General features: G+C 36.7%; 1 protein-coding gene across 10 annotated transcripts in view; it reads left to right on the top strand.

Moving 5' to 3' along the window:
- cnksr2a (connector enhancer of kinase suppressor of Ras 2a) overlaps positions 1-20,300 on the top strand; it is a 94,622-nt gene that overhangs the window by 31,168 nt on the left and 43,154 nt on the right. For 7 of the 10 annotated variants that reach the window (XM_084398365.1, XM_084398364.1, XM_084398356.1 and 4 more), the window contains exons 4-9: positions 4,856-4,961; positions 11,253-11,294; positions 13,795-13,914; positions 14,617-14,676; positions 16,646-16,714; positions 18,954-19,100. In XM_084398365.1, the coding sequence (XP_084254491.1) occupies positions 4,856-4,961; positions 11,253-11,294; positions 13,795-13,914; positions 14,617-14,676; positions 16,646-16,714; positions 18,954-19,100 (544 nt within the window). The remainder of the gene's footprint in view (positions 1-4,855; positions 4,962-11,252; positions 11,295-13,794; positions 13,915-14,616; positions 14,677-16,645; positions 16,715-18,953; positions 19,101-20,300) is intronic. The other 3 variants (XM_084398361.1, XM_084398362.1, XM_084398363.1) reach the window with 1 other exon arrangement.

Here is a 20,300-nt window from a genome sequence, read left to right on the forward strand (position 1 = left end):
ATAAAGTAAGAAATGTTTTGTGAATCATGTGACACTGAAGATTAGAATAACGGCTGCTGAAAAATTCAGCTTTGCCCATTTTTTTTTTACTGTATTTTTGATCAAATAAATGCAGCCTTGGTGAGCATAAGAGACTTCTTTCAAAAAACATAAAAAAATCGTATCGACCCCAGACTTTTGAATGGTAGTGTATATCATGAAATTATGAGAGTTTTATTATTTGTATGAATTAGTTTATGGATTAGTTTGTATTCCTGTATTGGCATCCTTTGTTGTTCCTTAAGGAAGGCCTCTGATTTTGGGCTTCGGCTCAGAGATACGGTTGTGATTCCTCAAATGTTATTCCTGGAATGAGAATGACAGAGGGTGTTGATCCAGGAACATTTCCTGTTCGGCAAATCATTTTGTGCACGGTCTTCCCTCCCGTCAAGGGATGGCACTTAGAATTAGAGTCACAACTTCTGTGTTGCAGGGTGGACAGTAGTTAGCGACTTGGGGTCTCTTGTTTAGTGTGCACGAGGCCAGCTTTTGTCTGTTCAAATTCAATCATGTTGATTTGTGTTCCAACCCTCAGCAATCAGGTACATAGAGGTACATAAAAGGTCTTATATAACCCTGACTCTTTCTCTCTCAGTAACTTCCGCTTCTTTCGGGTCTAGATTGCGCATTGCTTCTGTTCATAGTGATTTCTTTATGAATCATTAGACTACAATATGTTCAAAATTCTGCTGCCAAAGTCATCAATCAAGTCAAGAAATCTGATCACATTACTCCTTTGCTCTATAATCTACATTGGATACTGGTTCCTCTCCGCATTCAGTATAAAGTTCTCTTGTTAACTTTTAAATGTCTTCATGGACTTGCTCCCAATTATGTATCTGCACTTTGCACTATTATTCACCTCCTAACTCTATTCAGTGCTGTGGCTCCGAAACTCTGGAATTCTCTTCCTCCAACTCTTCGTGACACATCTACTATATCCTCATTCAAATCACAACTCAATCTTTTCTCACAGTATTTCCAACCCTCCTCTGTTTAGTGTTCTGCTTTTTTGTTACTCTATATTTGTATGTACTATGTGATGCATAGCCTACTTATGTTTGATGCTGTTTATGTTATCTCCGCTTTATAAAGGCGCTTTATAAATAAACCTTATTATAATTATTATTATGATATATTGATGAGCAGAGAGAGAGAAAGAAAGAGAGATGTGAGGAAAGTAAGAACTGGAACATTTCTGTCCAGCGGTTGTTTGAAACAGTTCTTCAATAAAAACAAAAGTTATTGAGGGAAAAAATTAATATAAATTTATATTAGCTCTTGACTGCATGTAGATTTTTTGCATTAGACTGTATTAATATATATATTAATATTAATAAATTATAAATAAAATAATTGTAAGATATCTTTTGGCCCCTTTGGAAGCTTGATAGGGCCCTGGTTGAGAACCACTGTTTTACTTTTTGTCTTGTAGATTATTGCAAATTCTGCTGATTTGTCACCAAGATAATATTATCGATCAGTTACTGATTTTGCACCGTATTCCATTGTTTTTTAAAGCAAAGATGTGTTTATGATTTTGTTAAATTATAGCTGTATAAATTATTTAATGCTTTTTAATACATTTTGTTTTTGTAAAAAAAAAAAGTGAACCGAATTTTGTCCAATTAAAGTATAAAAATGCATTGGTGAACATCTTAATCTTTATTTTGTTGTTGGGATCAGTTAAAATAAATACAAAAAATGAAAACTTGGCCAGAAAAAGAAAAAAAAAACATTATTTTTGAAACCTGACATGTTAAAGTGTATTAAACAGTGCTGACAGTAGACAAATGTGTGCTCGTTGTACTGCTTTGCTTCTTATTATCATAAATTTGAATTCTGCTTAACTTTGTTGCTTTGTCGCTGCAAATCGCTGTCATTATAAAACCCCTCATAAAACACTTAAGTTATAGACTGTAGTGCTGCAATATTTCTACTTTTTAATTTTGCAATGAATGTAAATCAAGTGGGTGGTTTGTGCTGAAGGATCCCTTTGGCACCCAGTTGCTTTACTCGGTCCAGCTCCCTCTGGTACTGAGCCTGGCTTGAAGCTCTGGACTGGGACAGCACCGCACAGTAGGACCCTTTCCATCAGACGGCATTTGATTTCCTCTCAGCTACACCCCACTGAGAACGCCATCTCTCTGTTGCTGTGCCCAGACACCCGAAACCCCGCTTTCTGATCCTGGACCCGAGAGCGGTCCATACAGTATCACACACAGTTCACATTGGCCCAGTCTGGATTGGGATCAAGCTGAGAGCGCTAATCCACACCAGCTCACGGCTTGCTGACTAAGGTGATCTTGTAGCCAGTCAGTGTTTGGGTTAGGGAGGTTTCTGAGTTTCAGTATCCATTATCAGGAACGTACACTGTAGGAACAAGGCCACCGGGTGGGAGGGGTGCTTCGTTCCCCGCTTTCATTAATGATGGCCTAATTACGCTTCCCGGCCTTTCTTCTCTGCCAAAACAGTCCCCAGTAGAGCTGTCGTCTCCCCTGCAGACATAGTGGAAGAACAGAAGGAACTCAGAGAGAGAGAGAGATAGAGAGATGGAGGGAGGAACGAACAGAGTTACACTAACGCAGGTGAATGGATCTGAAGCCAAGAGACATTATGACTGACTTGAGAGTCTCGGTCCCTTAAGTGTTATTGGTTGATATCCATCCAGGCTGACACCAGCTCTCCTTGCCACTTGCCAAGCCGGTGATCATCGTTTAATGATATCTGGCTACTTCTGTTGGGTTTGTTGTGGGCTTTTCCTCATTTTCATTCACTGTGGGCAGAGCTCCATGTGGGAGGGGCTTATTGAAAAATGCAGGGGAAGTTCTGACAGGTTTGTTAACCCTTCGATTACATTAAAAGGGTTAGTTCACCCAAAAATGAAAATTCTGGCATTCATTACTTACCCTAATGTCGTTCCAAACCCGTAAAACTTTCGTTCATCTTCAGAACACAAATGAAGATCTTTTTGATGAAACCTGAGCGATTTCTGTCCCTCCATTGACAGCTACTCAACTGACGCTTTGGCGCTTCAAAGAGATCGTGAAATTAATCTGTATGAATTGACCGTTTTAGATGATGAACAGATTGAATTTATGGAACGAAATCAGGGTGAGTAATTATTGAAAAAATTCCAATTTCCTGAACTATCCCTGTAAGAGGCATAATAGATCAGTACTCGCCATATTGATTGTTGATAATTCAGGCGACAAAACACTTATAATGTCATTTGAAGTTTGTGAAAAGACTGAATGTTCAACCTCTATGCAGAACATTGCGAACGCAGTGTACTTCCATCCCTCACAGTCTCATTTTCATTTGTGTCACTTTAAATTTACCATTTATTCTAACTGAGGTCTATAATTTTGGATATTACACTCAGCTCAGCTGGTTTCAAACTCACTCCTTTTCAAATTCTGGCCTAAATAAGCCTTTCGTACTGAATAATTCTGAATAGAACTTGAATTCTAGCCTCAATATCAGCCTCAGATTTCTTGATGGTGCCCCACTATAGATACCCATATTTACTATTTATGGTGTAATCATTATACCTAGATAAAGGTTCCTGACTCTTTTCTGTAGCTCAAACAGTAGAGCACGGCGCTAGCAATACCAAGGTCACGTGTTTGATTCCCAGGGAGAATGTGAACTGCTAAAATGTATACCTTGAAGTTGCTTTGGATAAAAGCATCTGCCAAATGTATAAATGTAAATGCCCTGACATTATTAGTGCTAATGCTTTTTCATTGATTTGTTCAGATAGGAGCTGAAAGTGTTCGGATCCTCTCTCCGTGTGTAAAAGTATCTTTTTAAATGAAGACAGACAGCAGCACATAAGCAATTACAAAAGCACCCAGACTCTCATGCATTGATCGAAAAACTGGAGCAGGAAGAGGTGAAACTTTGAGGCCTGGCCTTGAGGAGATGGTAGTGGTCTTTTTTGCCCAACTGACGGATTTCCTGTCAGCCTGGAGCCTTCGTGTCCAGATGGCGGCGTGTGCTCAAATGCTTCTAAAGAGCAAAGGTTGGATGTAATGAAGTCTAGTCAATCCTGGAGAGAATCGAGTGAGCTGCATAGATTTCAGTGTCTCGCAGACTAGCTCGGATGACTTGTTTTTGAGCTTTTTCTTATTTTCTTGCTGCTATCATTTCTTTGTCTCTCCCTCCCTCTCCAGCCCCTCAGGTTTCTTTCAGACAGTTCTCGTGAAGCGTCTGTCCACTGCGTTCATGCTTGCTGACAGGTGTCCTTTAACCGGGGTCAGACGCTGTTGCTGTACTATCACCGCAAAGTGATATTTGGGAATCAAGCGAAGTCGCTGACATTTAAGAGTTGAGTTTTGAATGGGGATTTGGTATTCGCCTAGAGCTGCATCTCAAATCCTGTTTAGAGAAGAGAGTTTGACTCAGGAATGTGTGTTCGGGTGGTATAAGAGCACTTGTGGGGTCTTTGAATGAACGATTTTTAGCCCAACGGTGAAAGATTGTTAGAGTTTCTTAAATTGTGAGGGGCTTCTGGGTTTGCGTGAGTTGGTATTCCCAGCGGTCTTAGAGGAATATTTAGAGACAAGATGGAAACGATGAACCAATGTTCCTACAGCCCTGTATATATAGCACACAGCCTCAATACACATGACCCACATTCACTTCGTCACTCACAGAAAGAGAGAAACTGGGTCTGGAGTACATTCACGACCAACGGGGATAACCTATAGCACAGCACACACCGACACATATCTAAAGTTTACAAGCACACACACTCAAATTGTCTATCTTGTGGGTCTGGCTCTAAGAATAATCTAACGGTTAATTCCAGGTGCTACTTCTTTTGCAGGTCACCGTTCGCTGCCGTAACAGATTATTCCATGACCCGGAACAACGTGATCCAGCTGTGCCTGGAACTCACTACCATAGTACAACAGGTAATGACATTCATTGACCAAACCAATTAAATCAAACACTCTCATATTAGATGCTAACACATTGAATGGAAACAACATTTCTGAGTCTAATTCAACTGGGGAAATTCTTTGAAATATTTATGTAGGTTATATATGGCTGTAGTCTAGCTATGGAGAAGGACTTTCAGAGCAGATTTAGCTCTGAGATTGGTGTAGTGAGGGGGTTTTCATTTGTGCCAAATATGATGATGAGGGACTAAAACATAAAATCTTGAGGCAGCTGTATATTTTCATTTCAATAAATAAATACAGTTTCAGTTTCCAAAATTAAATATGTCGTTTTTTATTGTCACTGAAAATTGTTAAATGATCTGGAAAATATTTACTTTTATTAAATTAAAACTTTTTTACTAACTGAAAACTTTAAACTTTATTATTAAAAATTTGTATAGTGTATTGTACTGTAATTTTTTTTATACATTTTAAAATTAATCAATGTCACATGATAATATGCATATTAGTTGCTCAAGAAACATTCCTTATTGTTATCAATGTTTAAAACAGTTGTGCTGCTTAATATTTTTGTGGAAACTGTGATACAGTACTTTTTTAGGATACTTTGATGAATACCGTAGAAAGTTAAAAAGAACAGCATTTATTTGAAATTTATATCTTTTGTAACATTATAATCTCTTTACAGTTACTTTTGATTAATTTAATGCATCCTTGCTGAATAATTATTCACTAAACTTTTAAAGACGACACAGTTATAGGCCTTTGTACCCACACCAATCTCATATTAATATCTATTACATAATTTTTTAATGATGAAAACGATGAAAGGAGTGCACGTTTCATATATTAATATGAAATGAATTTAAACCTCTCACATATCTGCTCCTTTTACGTTCTTCCACATGTTATAAAGAGGTTTTTAAAACCACTATGAGGATGTCAAGAACTACAGCTCATTTGTTTCTGAATGCATCATGGGTAATGTAGTCCTTTAGAGCAGAGCAGGAAGGGAAACTTGATCAGTCTGAAACAATCATTCTAGACAAAAGAGAAACACGAGAAAGGAGAAGGATTCAAGGCTGCTGCAGTCATGTGCATGCTAGTGTGTGTTAGTATGTGTCTGTACCCAGCAGATCATTTTTGGGAGGGTCAGAGGATCATGGCCAGCAAGAGCAGCATTAAATGGATGAGTCTGTCACAGCCAGCTCAGCCTGAGCACTGCGCAAACTCTCTCTTAATCCAGGAGCGATTACAGCGTTGAAGCCAGAGATCTGGTTCTAATCTCAACTAATGCAACTAGTATTGAGCAGTCAGGACCAGCAGAGGTCCTTTTCCCAGATCGGCCCCTGTGAGATTAGTTCATAATCCTTTTTTTCCCAAATAAAACCATTTTAAGTTAGCAGGAGTGTTTTTGGAACATGCTAGCTGGTTTCTACCTGATTCAAGATAATTCAAACAGGTTTAGATGACCAGATGGACTGGTTAGAACCTGACTGAGCTGGTAGACGATCTTGTGCCAGCCTAACATGTTCCAAAAACCTGCTTGACCATCTGATTTATCCACTGGTAGTCTACCACTGACTAGTCGCTAGTCAACCACCTAAACAAGCTTTAATGACAGTCCTCATTTCTAAATTATTGCATTATAGCTTACATCGCTTGTATGGATGAGCGCCCCCTGCTGGCATCACTATTACCTCCATCTTAGTTTCTCTCTCTCACTGTTTCGCTGTGTGTGGTGTCTTCTCATGATTTAAAGTAATGGTTTATCCAAAAATGAAAATGTATAATTTTTTACTTCTTTTGTTCCAAAGATTCTAACTTTCTTCCATGGAACATGAGTGTTTTCAATACAATGAGAGTGAATAAGGTCTGTGGCTGCTCCAGAAGAAAAAAAAAGCAACCTAACAACACCATAAAAGTGTCCATCTGCACATATATTTCAAGTCTTCCAAAGCCATATAACAGCTTTGTTATAAACAGACCAAAACTGTAATATGTATTCATCCACAGAGCTCTCCTTGGCATGTTGTGCAACATTTGATTTGTGGATAAATTGTTCTTTTGAGTCTGATCTTTTCAGTGAAGTTGGGATAAAATCAAGAATCTGTGATTTGTTGAATTGTTTATTGAACCCATATTTAACTGACAAGTACAAAGAAAAGATTTCCAGTGTTTTCACTGATAAACTTTATTGTATTTTGTAAATATAAACACATTTTGAATTTGATTGCTGCTACACACTCCAAAAAAGTTGACCAAAAGCATGTTTACCACTGTCTCACATCATCTTTCCTTTTAATTACACTTAAATGTTTGGGAATTGAGGATTCTAATTGTTGCAGTTTTGCAAGCCCAATCTCGTCTGATACAAGACAGCTGCTCAACAGTCCGTGGTCGTCGTTGTCTGATTCTCCTTTTCATGATGGGCCGCACATCATGTGTTCAATAAGTGACAGAGCTGGACTTCTGCCTGGCAGTCAGGCACATCCAGTCTACTGTGTAGTGTGTCTAGAAACCACTCTGTTTTAGCATGTGCAGAATGAGGCCTGGCATTGTCTTGCTTCCCAAGATGACATCTTGATGCCATTAAATGTGTCTGTACAATCCCAATATACGCCTCCATGTCAGTGTCTTACATCCATGTCTTTTGGCCCATCTGAGATGAGCTCGGGCCCAGAGAACTCGCGGTATCTCTGCATTGAACAGATGTGTAGCTTTCTCCTTGCGAAACAGAGATTTGAGTGGCATTTCTTGATGCAGCGTCAGACTGTGTTAAGTGACCGGTTTTCCAAAGTACTCCAGAGGCCATGTGGGTATATTTAACTGAGCAGCATGACTGTTTCTCATGCAGTGCTGTCTGAGGGCTCAAAGGTCACACACATTCAATGGAGGTCTCCTGCCTTGCTCTACATGTACTGAGATTTCTCTGGTTTAGCTGAATCTTTTCACAATATTATGTATTTTAGATGGTGAAAGACATAAATTCTTTGCTATCTTGCATTGAGAAATGTGATTTTGAAATTGGTTGACAATTCTCTCATGACATTTGGCACAAAGTGGTGAGCCATGACCCGTCTTTGCTTGCAATGACTGAGAAGCTCTTTTATACCCAAACACGATTCCCTCACCTATTATTACCAATTCACCAGCTAATTATAAAAAAAAAGTTTAACTTCGATATTATATAATCTTTTCACTTTTATTTTGCCCCTGTCCCAACTTTTTGGGGGTGTGTTGTAGCCATCAAAATCAAAATTTGTTTATATTTACAAAATACAATAAAGTTGGTCAGTGAAAACATTGGAAATTGAAGAGGATTAACAAATCACAGATTGTGGTTTTAAACGCATTTTACAAAATGTCCCAACTTTTCTGGAAATTGGGTTGCATTTCCAATCATGTTTATAAGCAGTTATAGCAGTACTAACAATACATTTAATTTATTAAATAGTATTTATTAACACTATCGTTCAGAGGTTTGGTGTCAGTAAGATATATAATTTTTAAAAGTCTCCCATGCTCACTAAGGTTGCATTTATTTGGTCAAAAATACAGTAAAAATAGTAAAATTGTGATTTATTATTACAATTTAAAATAGTAGTATAATTAAAAAAAACTATGTTACTTTTTTTGTGTTTGACAGTTTCAGTCCCTGTTTAATTTTCCTCAAAAAAAGACTTTTTTTGTGTGTAAAAGAAGAAATGAATTTGGGTTTGGACTTTGGATCAACATGAGCATGAATAAATAATGACACAATTTCATTTTTTTTATGTGAACTATCTCTTTAGACACTATGCTGTGACATGAGAATGCACGTGTCTTAAGTGCACCTTAAAGGAGAACTCCGGTCAATTTTAACATTGAGCTCATTTTTTTGTAAATTTGGAGTGCTGTCAGTACAGAGAACAACGACAAAAATCGGTGTTGCCTACACCGTGTTATCCTCTTTTTAAAATTTGCACCCTGTTGACTCCTGTTTTTGGTCGAAGCCCATAGTAATCAATTGTCGAGTTCACACGCATAGGTTTAGTTACCTATGATCACGCGCGTGAACTCGGCAATCGATTACTATGGACTTCGACCGAAAACAGGATGTAAATACAGGTATGTGCGCTGGCTGAAATAACATCATTTTTATTAATATCTTTCACATCTACTGCAGTCAGATTCACCCGTGATCACTCTGAAGGAATCACTCACATTAGCTGTGCACTTGTAATGACACATCAAGGATGTTAAGAGGCTAAAAGCAGGTTTAAAACTTGCCCCATTGAAGTCAACAGGGTGCAAATTTTAAAAAGAGGATAACACGGTGTAGGAAACACCGATTTTTGTCGTTGTTCTCTGTATTGACAGCACTCCAAATGTACAAAAAAATGAGCTCAATGTTAAAATTGACCGGAGTTCTCCTTTAAGTCCTAATTACACATAAATATGCACTCTCGTTCTGCGTGATGATCGATGGCTTGAGTGACAGCACTGGAGAATAGGTACGGATATGCTCAGGGGTGCTCGAAAGGGAAGTGAATCAATGCGGTTTCATTTCTCGGGAACACTCTTTTCTTTCGCTCTCTCTCTCAAGGCTTTTGCTGTGCGAGAGTCTAAGGTGTGAGGGCTGGTTATTACTTTATTGTGATGAAAGGGAAGAGGTGCATGTGAGAGCACCAAAGAGGATGACAAAAAAATATACTCTCTCACTAAGATGCTGCAGAAACGGAGACATATTTCTTTAAAAAGAGAATCATGACCTCCTACTGGCATTGTTGGGTTTGGGGGGTCAGTGATGGATACATGAATCCGAGTGTGGGTGTTGCCATGGTGACGGCTGATGGCTAGTTTTCTTTAATATTTCATAAATGCTCAATGTATCCATATATACTAAGCAGGGATTTATAGTCTTGTTTGTCTGTCCATGGACCAAATGTCCTCACCCAATGTAATTTTTCTAAGTTTTATTATGGACATTTGTCCCATGAATAGAAAACTATATCACGCCATTTGGTTGATGCATATAATACACTGACCATTTATGAATTATTTAAGGTCTATTAAGAATATTAAATGACTTACTTGGCTGCTTCAAAAAAACACTTAATAACAGCCTTATTCAGTAAAAATGTCACAATGGTTTCTGTAAAGCGGTAGAAGTGCAAAATTGTTGTCGATGTTGCAAAGTTCATCAATTATGAAACAAATTTGATTCAGCTTTAAAGCAGCTCTACAGAAGATAATCATTATTCAGCTCAATTTAGTTCAGTGTTGATTTAATTCAGTTTAATCACTGTCAATGTTAGTTCATGAATTATGAAACAACTTCAAAGGCAGAAGACTACAGAAGACAATCATTATGTTCATTACATTATTCTTTAATGAATAGAGAGTTCAAAAGAGCAGCATTCATTTGAAATAGAGATTATACATTATATTTATTTATTTATATTAAACATTATAAATCTCTTAACTGACACTTTTGATCAATTGAATTCATCCCTGCTGAATAAAAGTATTATTTCTTAATAAAAAAAAATAAAAAAACAGTGGTAAACAGTATAGTATAATTATTCTAAAATGCCTAATTCAAAGCGATTTTTGGATTTTCATTGAAAATAAAGTTTAAAATAGTTATGCTACTGTAAAATAGCCTGTTCAATGCCTGTTTTATACCAATTAACTTTATATTGGACGTAAAGTTCTTCTATTTTACCGTGGCTGATATCTGACGTCAAGCTCACATTTGATTGGTCCACGGTTAGTGAACATTCTGAATGTACAGCCTCAACAATTGTATAGACCCGCTCAAACTGTTAATTCCAGTGTAGACACATCTAGTGTCAGGTTATAATAATAACAATCAATGTACCTGATAAAATTAATCTCCTTGTGACCAATAGATAAGCAAATAACTGTAGAAAATTCCCTGTGTATGTATACACTTCATGTAGGACTTACTGTACTGTATATGACACCTGTACAAACACAATCAAATGGCAGATTTGCTATTTTTCCATGAACTTTCATAGCAGTCCCGGCCCCCAGCGGGAACCTCGGGAGCTCCTTGAAATGTCTCCATCAGAGCCTGAATGTTAAATTGAGCCTGGGGCTCTCCTCTGTTCAACCTTCCTACATTAGATCAGCATCTGAAAGAGAGAGAGAGAGACATTTCACAGTGACCCAGCTGTTTGAAAGATTATCTCATATTTTGCTCAGTAAATGTTTTCTCAAACGCTCTGTGTGTGTACATGAGAGGCCTAAACTGGTTAAATGACAGTAATATCTTACCTCTCCTCTTTGCAGGACTGCGCCGTCTATGAAACCGAAAATAAGATCCTCCATGTGGTAAGAATTTCTCTTCTTTTTTATGCTGCAATATGAGTTTGATAATGAGCTCTAATGTTTCTCCTGTGAGCTCTGCCCCCATTTCTTCATTTACAGAAAGAATCGTGAGGATGCTCTTACACATACTCTCTCTGCCTGCTATTTCTGTGGTAGACAAAATGCCTGACTGATTTTATAACCATACTGTGCTGTGAATAGACATTTTAAATGTAGCGCACTCCAAAAAATGATTAATTTGAATCATTCAGTAGTGTTTTCAGAGCTCCCTGCATTTTTGGCCCCAAAAGATTTTTTTTGTAGTAACAGTAGTAGTAAAAACAGATCTAGTATTGCAGTAAATAACACTATTGCTCACGGTTGTAAATATATATTATATTATATTATATTATATTATATTATATTATATTATTCATCTTGAGTTTCACCTTCATAACCTTTTAGTTTGTTTTCATTCATCACATGTGTTCCTTTGTTTGATTTTCCCGCCACTCATCAGTTGTCATGGAGACTCATCAGATCATCACACCTGTTTGTCATCTCCTCATTATCACTGTATATTTAAGTTCCTCACATTCACTCTGTGTGTGATGGTTGTTGTTTGTGTGTGCTTGTGTTACACACTCTTTCTCTTTCTCTTTCTCTTTCTCTTTCTCTTTCTCTTTCTCTTTCTCTTTCTCTTTCTCTTTCTCTTTCTCTTTCTTTTTCTCGAGTTTGTTTTCATTGAAGAACCATTTTGCTTATAGAAACCTTTTTGAACTCTTCTTCATCTTCAACTGGTGACATATGGAACCTTTTCCAAACCAAATTATCAATAAAATGTAAACTCTTGACTGATTTTTAGTGATGCGAATAGACATTTTAAATGTTCAAAAAAGCTAATTCATATGACTCATCATTCAGTAGTAGTGTTGTCCCTGCATGTATTTTTGTAATCCCAGTCTTTTAATTTAACATTGAAATACATTTTAGGGATGGCTTTTATGATTTGTAAAAGATGTGATTCTTAATGTCAGTGTTTGTTATTGTAAAATTGTCAGGTAACATGACCAGTGGATATCATTTAGTGAACATGTATTATGCTACATCAGGCCCTGAGGTGAAGTTCTCTTTGCAGTCACAGGAGACCCACATCAAGGCTCTTTGTGAGATTCCCGTCTCATACGCACTAGCACACAGCAGTGTGTGTGGCAGGTCCTGTTGTCGCCACAGACTGCTGGGCTGGGCACAGCTGTCATTCTCACTGAGTCCCACAGCTATAAATACCTTCACATTGCGCCTGCTAGCAGCAGATTTCATTTTCCAGCACCACCCCACCTCAGTTACTGACTGTAGGAGGAGAAACAAACACACCAATGACACCAGATGAAAGCAGAAGTAAAGCAAGAGATGAAACCATAAAACAAAGTGGATTGAAGTGCTACAGGACCCTAAAAAGCAAATATGAATCTGCAATATACCTACAGAAATGCTAAGCAGAGAAATCCAGGTGCACTTTTTGCAAATCCAGCAGCAATTAGTATCATACTAGTACCTTCAAGACAGTGTGCCTTTCAACATGGGATTAGGTAGATATAGGTACTTTAGGTAGGTATGATAGGTAGATAGAATTAGTAGCTACTGTAGGTTGCTACAATACATAGTTGAACGACTTCAGATTTTCTAAGTCGACATTTGCATGTATGCGATTAAAGTCGAGTCGACTAAAATCGCTGATTACGTCATTGATGAACACCCACAAGGCTATTGCTCCTACATAACAGCTTATTTTTATCAGTTCTTTTGTCTTTGGGTCGTTATATTTCTCACAGATTTCTGCTCATTCTAAATCGGATACAGATAAAGCAGATAAAGATTACATTTATACTGTATGAGGGCATTACTGAGAGAGCGATTGTGTGTGAATTAATTCTACCTGGCTGTCTCTCTACTAATAAAATCCATAGCTGTGGATTTTAGTTTCTAAGAAATATATGCTAGAACTTTTCAGTTTCTAAGCTATTTTTTTGATAAATCACAGAATAGTGTCGACAATACATTTCTACGCTACTAAATGTTTCTGTGTGCGCGCGATCTTGCAAGTGATGTGCGAGCTAATACAGCAGCACATTAGTTTAGAAAGGCGATTAACTTGCGTGTACAATAACCTGTTTACACATGCATACACCCAATCAATTTTGAGCATCCATATCCATATTGTATAATTAAACATATCTTGAGGAGCTATGCATTTATTTGTCATTTTAACTGTTGCAAACGTAGCGTAAAATGTGTACTTCAAAGATTTCTTATCCTGTTGCGCCCTCTATTGGCCATGATCAGCAACTAGTCAACGTCAAGCTTAAAGGGTCATAGCAGAGCATTAAAATTGACTAGTCTTTGCAATATAGATGTAATTATAAACCTAAATTACATCATATTAATGAAGGATGAGTTGTATCTAATAAATTATCACCCAGTGCAGAAAAGAATTAATATGCTCTCTCTTTTTCTCTTTCTGAAGTGTAAGACATTATCTGGAGTATGTGACCACATCATCTCACTGTCTTCAGACCCCCTGGTCTCCCAGTCGGCACATCTGGAGGTGGTTCAACTGGCTAATATTAAACCTACAGAGGGTCTGGTAAGATCACACATTAATACTTTGCTGCTGGCCGCTGTTCTAATTACTGCTGTTTTACTATGTTTTTAATTCAGTTGTAAATGTAATGTAAATGTATTTGTTCATAACTTCATGTTAATGCTGTCACATTTAAAGACATATTAAATGCTATTAATTATTTTATTTAAAATATTCTTAATAACTAATATATCATATACTGTTCTGTTTAAAAGTTTGGGGTCTTTAAGATAAATAAAAAAAAAGAAGAAATTAATACTTTTAATTTTAACAGCAAGGATGCATTAAATTGATCAAAATTGACAGTAAAGATATTGATAATGTTACAAAAGATTTCTGTTTATATTGCCACTTTAAAAGCTTTAATGTAGTTTTTGTTAGCTGTATAACTTACTGTTAGCAGTGTAGCTTTGGGTAGCTTGACTGTAGCTGAACTAATTGTGATTATAAGTAACTTGTGTAGCTTGGCAAACAGTTTCAAAGTAATTTCCCCAACACTAATCCTTGTCCTAATGAGCGAATATGTATGTATGCATGCTTGTGTTGATATGTGATCAAAAATCTCTTAAAAAAAAAAGAAAGTAATTTCACATGAATAAACTAGAAGGGATTTGAAATGTTCTTCAGTGTGAGACAGAAAAAGGAAGAAATGGAGATTATTCATTCTAGTCTATTGTCTTTTTCCTTTGTCTCTTAAATCTTAAGGGAATGTACATCAAATCCACATATGATGGACTTCATGTTATCACAGGAACCACAGAGGGGGTAAGAGGCAGTCAGTGTTAATGTGTGTGTTCTAATTCATGTGTCTTTATAATGTCCATTATGCTGCAGATGAAACTAATAAATCTCAGCGATTGATTGTACAGCTATTATTGCACATGATCAAACAGCAGAAGAGAGAGAGAGAGAGAGAGAGAGCTATACAGACAGGAGTGCTCTCAATAAAGATCCACCTATCATATGATTGAAAGCTCTTAGATTTTGTTGTAGCTCTAATAGTGGGTGGAAATCGCACTGTATACTGCAATAGACTACCCATAGAAAAGAAAAAGGCACAATATATTTTTCATTTGTCGTATTTCAGTTGCATCTCTTAGACCGCACTGAGATTAAATTGATAACAAATGAAGATTTCTCAGAAAAATGGAGGTTTCTCAGAGTATTTATCTCAAGAGATGTGTGCTCAGATATGTCAAATGAGAAACCCCCATTTGTCTGAGAAATCTTCATTTGTTATCAATTTAATCTCATACCAAAGTGTGCAGATTCAGAAGTCAAACTATAGATTTCAACATGATCTCATATCCCATCACATTCTTATCAGACCAAATTATCAGAGCTTTTCTATCCACATTCATTTTGTATCTCTGCTCTATGCTCATTGTTTTTTTCTATTTACAGTACACTATAACCATGATATCATACGCATAATCAAGTTACAATATAATTAAAATACCAGATTGCTTTTATAACCAATTACTGTAGCTCAAACAGTAGAGCGTCAAGCTGATGTTGGCAACATCAAGGTCATGGGTTCAATTCCCAGGGAATGCATAAACTGATAAAATGTACACTACCGGTCAAAAGTTTGTAATAGTTATTACGACTTGAGTCACCAAATCAGTATATTAGAATGATTTCTGAAGGATCATGTGACACTGAAGACTGGCATAATGACGCCGAAAATTCAGCTTTGAATCACAGGAATAAATTACATTTAAAATATATTAAAAAGTTATTTTTAAATTGTAATAATATCCCAATATTACTGTCTTTAAAGTATTTTGCATCTAATAAATGCAGCCCTGGTGAGCATAAGAGACTTGAACAGAAAAATTAGCAAAAAATAAGAAATTCTGTCATTAATTACTCACCCTCATGTCATTCCAAACCAATAAGACTTTCGTTCATCTTCGAAACCCAAATGAAGATATTTTATTAAAATCTGAGAGATTTCTGTCCCTCCATTGACAGTCCACGCAACTACCACTTTGATGCTTCAAAAAGTTCATAAAGAGATTGTAACATTTAAGAGACACGATCACTTTATACATTACACAGATTGAATTTAGGCTTTTATTTACATATGTTCATCAACGCACACATCAGATATGGTAAACGAAAGCTCAAGCATGTTTGCTTGATGTGAGAGAACCAATGAGAACCATTCTCGTGTGTTACGGGGCATATTTGAGCTTCCGCAAGAGCCAATGAGTTTCATTCTCGTGTGTTATTCAGCACGTTTGAGCTTCGTATGGTTTATGTTCGCTGGTGGATTTTATATGTGAATAAAAGCATAGATTCAATTTGTTCATAATATTAAGTGATCGTGTCTCTTCAGAATATTTGGACTAAACCGCTCGATTCATATGGATTAGTTTTATGATCTCTTTATGAACCTTTTGAAGCGTCAAAGTGCTAGTTGAGTAGCTGTCAATGGAGGGACAGAAATCTCTCAGATTTCATTTAAAATATTTTTATTTGTGTTTCGAAGATGAACGAAAGTCTTATGGGTTTGGAACGACATGAGGGTGAATAATTGAACTAATCCTTTAATTATTCCATATTTTTGACCCGGAGTGTATACCTTAAATGCAAGGTAATGTTTGTGTAAAAGCATCTAACAAATTCTTAGATGTAATTGCCATACTTAGAATATTGCAGTACGTCTTTTTCATTTGACTTTTTTTCCCCTGTCTTTTTATATCTCTCCTTTGCATCTCTTTCTTAGTCTCCAGCAGATCGCTGTAAAAAGATTCACGCAGGGGATGAGGTCATCCAGGTGAACCATCAGACAGTGGTGAGTCTCTCTTAGTCATTCAATCCACTTGGCTCATTTATACTTCTATTTTATCATCCATCCACCCATTCATCCATCAGTTTTTCCCCTATGTATGTTAGTCTCACTTTGCATTCAACAGCGGTTGCCCCATTCCTCTGTGATTGTGTATAGAATTATGGGACTGAAATGAGTTCCATTTGAATTTAAGGGCTTTAACGTGTCCTTGTTAAAGCACCAAGAGGTTTAAAACATATTTCAAGTATTACTTGATGTATTTTCAGCTCATTTCTAGGACTGGGGCAACTATATTCCAATTTGACAAAATTCACAATGCTGATTGAGTGTGTTATGGTGTTTCTGAATGAGACTGGAGGGTGTTTCAAGGGCATAAGAGGCTATAAATTAAGGACTGTGGAGTGTGTTTTTAAGGATGGTCGTATTTGAGTGAATTATTATTTTTTTTTTTTGAATATGGAGTGCGTCAATAGGTACTCCAGTGATCATACCATGTGGAGTTGCCTTCAAAGAGTTGATAAAGAGCCTTTTCTGCGTATACTGTATGTATGTGTACATGGATTTTAGCTTGTGAAATCAATTCTGTTTGAAATTGTTCCCTTAGTGTTTGATGTGTATGAGGTGCTGAATAATTCTTTGAATTTTAGAATTTTACTCTCAAGTGGTGGCATGTATTATGAAGTTACAAAAGCAGAAATCTAAATGTTCCACTTTGATTACACTGACTTCTGACAACTCTGTTCAGATTTAAGCTCTTTTCCTTCTGTTTTACCTCAAGGCATCAGAATTCAACAGAATTTTTCTTGTTTGTCTTAGTCATCTTGTCGCCGTGGTGAGGGATGCTGAGCTCTTTTTGTGATGAAAGATCAGCAACACTAAGGCCTCATTAATCTTCATGTAATTAGATTGTCATCACCTTCATAATAGGATGAAAGTGCCTCTAATGTGCGATAAGCGTTACGAATTCGGCTTGTAGCAAAAAACACACAGACAAACAATTACCGTAACAATGAGCAGTTCTTGCTCAGGAACAACCTCAGCGAGCGTTCAGGAATGGTGCGTTGTGGGAGCTGCTCTATGTAACATCTGTGATTAGTCCCCATACGCTACAGGATCAGGTCCCGTATATCCAGCGATTCCAGCCCATCTCAGTGTGTGTATTTGTGGTTGTGTATTGTGGTTGTGTCTGTCTGTGAAGGGCATGCTTAGTGTAAACTGTCAAGTTTTGCCTACATTGTGGGTAATAAATGTCCCCACAAGGATATTAAAGGATAGTAAAACCTCAAACCACACACATTTTGGGCACTAGCCAACAGTAAACTGCTTAATAAACACATTAAATTATGTCTTAAAGGGATAGGTCACCCAAAACAGAAAATTGTGTCATCAATTACTCACCCATATGTCGTTCCAAACCCGTAATAATTTTATATTAAACGTTTATACATTTTATTTTATTTTATTTTATTTTATCCCTTTCCCTGGACCCCACCTTGAAACCCCCAGTTTTCTCATGTTGCTATTGTCACTTTATGCCACTTGAGTCAGTAATAATGTACGATGACATTCATATTTTAGTGGCTTTGTATCTAACAGCACATCTTAATCAATGTAAAATCACTTGTGGTGCACTGCACATCCTTATTACATTACTAAACTGTGGAATATTATGAATTAATGCAGTTTAATAATTCATCTGTAATGTAAACATCTTTAAAAATGTATAGTTTGCATTTAGTGTCACATTATTTTAAAATTATATTTAAACAATTTCCTCTAGCTATTAGCTTCACTTGCCGGCTCAGTAAGCATTTTACAACATTTTTATTTATTAAAATATAGTCAGTATTGTCATTTATCTTAACATTCATCTGAATTATTTTATGATTTTTTCTACATTAGGCATTTGGTTCATCATTCAGGCTTACACATAATATATTATGAACCGAAGGCTCAAATATTGACATTTCCAGTGAGGGTCAAATTCTTCCATAGACTTCAATGTTGAATAAATTGAAAGATTAGCAAACATCACGCCTTATTAGTGTACACTCATCCCAATATATACTGTGTGTCAGGAAGCATGTGTGTGTGGTACATAGTTATATTCTCTCCATTGTTCACCATAGGCGAATATAGAGAGACGAAAGTTAGCATTTCCTAGCAGTTGCTTGTTAGGTGACGTCTCTGTGTGGCGTTCTTGTCGAGTCTTTGTATGTTGACCCTGTGTTTGTTGCTGTAGGTGGGCTGGCAGTTGAAAAACTTGGTAAGCTCTCTGCGTGGGGACCCTGCCGGTGTGACATTGACCCTGAAAAAGCGTCCCCAGAGCACGCTCACCTCCGCCCCAGCCCTACTAAAGAACATGAGATGGAAGCCCCTGGCCCTGCAGGTAGGATTCAAAATGCCCTGTCCCCAAAGCTTTCATCATCTGGGCTGCACTTTCCCCCTTTATCTGCCACCCGCTCCCTGAGCAGATTAGCTTTAATCGGCTTTTTGTGGAGGATTCAAGTTTGGTTCTATACCTGTGACTCTAGTCTAGACTATTAAAATAAGCTAAAACAACTAAAAATGTTAATATTTCCTAGTATTTGGTTATTTTTATAATAAATATACATCTTTCATGTTACTGTAGGTTATTGATATTGGTGTGGGCAATGGGGGTCCAATGCTCTACACTAAACTTTTAGTCGTTTTCCCCAGCCACTCCAAAACAGGTCTGCATATGTATATGTGGGTGGGAATATGTTAATGAGCTGATCGTCGTGACTTCACCATGGTTGCGATTTGTGAATGGCCTGTTTGTGCAGTGTTATATACATAAATCATGTTTTTTTCAGCATTATTTTCATAAATCAGCAGTTTATTAATCATTTATTTATGGGTCTTTACTGGATATTTAATTGGACAGTTTTACATTTAGATTACTTTTGCCATGTTCTATCGCTAGGGTTGGGTATCGTTTGAATTTAACGATTCCGATTTCAATTTCGATTCTGCTTATCGATTCCGATTCTTATCGATTCCTATTTTCGATTCCTATAAGGTAAAAAAACAACAACCATATCATTCACATTTAATCTTATTGCAAAACATTTAATTGTAGCTGAATATCATGAACAAAAATCAACAGGCTAAAGAACACTTACGCAAGGTCTGTGGTTTAAAAATAGCCTACCATAGAAAAACAACTAGCCTAACTTATATCAATTTCAAGCATTATTAAAGAAAAGTAAACACTCAGTAATTAAAAAAGAACAAATAGAAAAATTAGCGATGACAACAAAAGATACAACTGAACAAAGATACGATTGAAATAAACAATGTTTTAAGATTTTCAGGTATTCCGGTATAGAAACTGTAACCAAATATAAAATGACACTGCACTTTATAAATAAAATATACATTACAAATATACTTACAAAAGTTATTCAGTCAGGAACGAGTACATTTTCTCTTTGTCTTTTGTTGTTTGATTAGTGTTATTATCAAGACCGCAGTTGCTGTCACTTTAAGAGTTGCCCAATAGTCACACATGCCTACAGCACTGAAAACACCGCGTCTCGTGCTTGAATGGTTAAAAATCACATTA

The sequence above is a fragment of the Rutilus rutilus genome (genome assembly GCF_951802725.1).
Source record: "Rutilus rutilus genome assembly, chromosome: 24".
NCBI lineage: Eukaryota > Metazoa > Chordata > Actinopteri > Cypriniformes > Leuciscidae > Rutilus > Rutilus rutilus.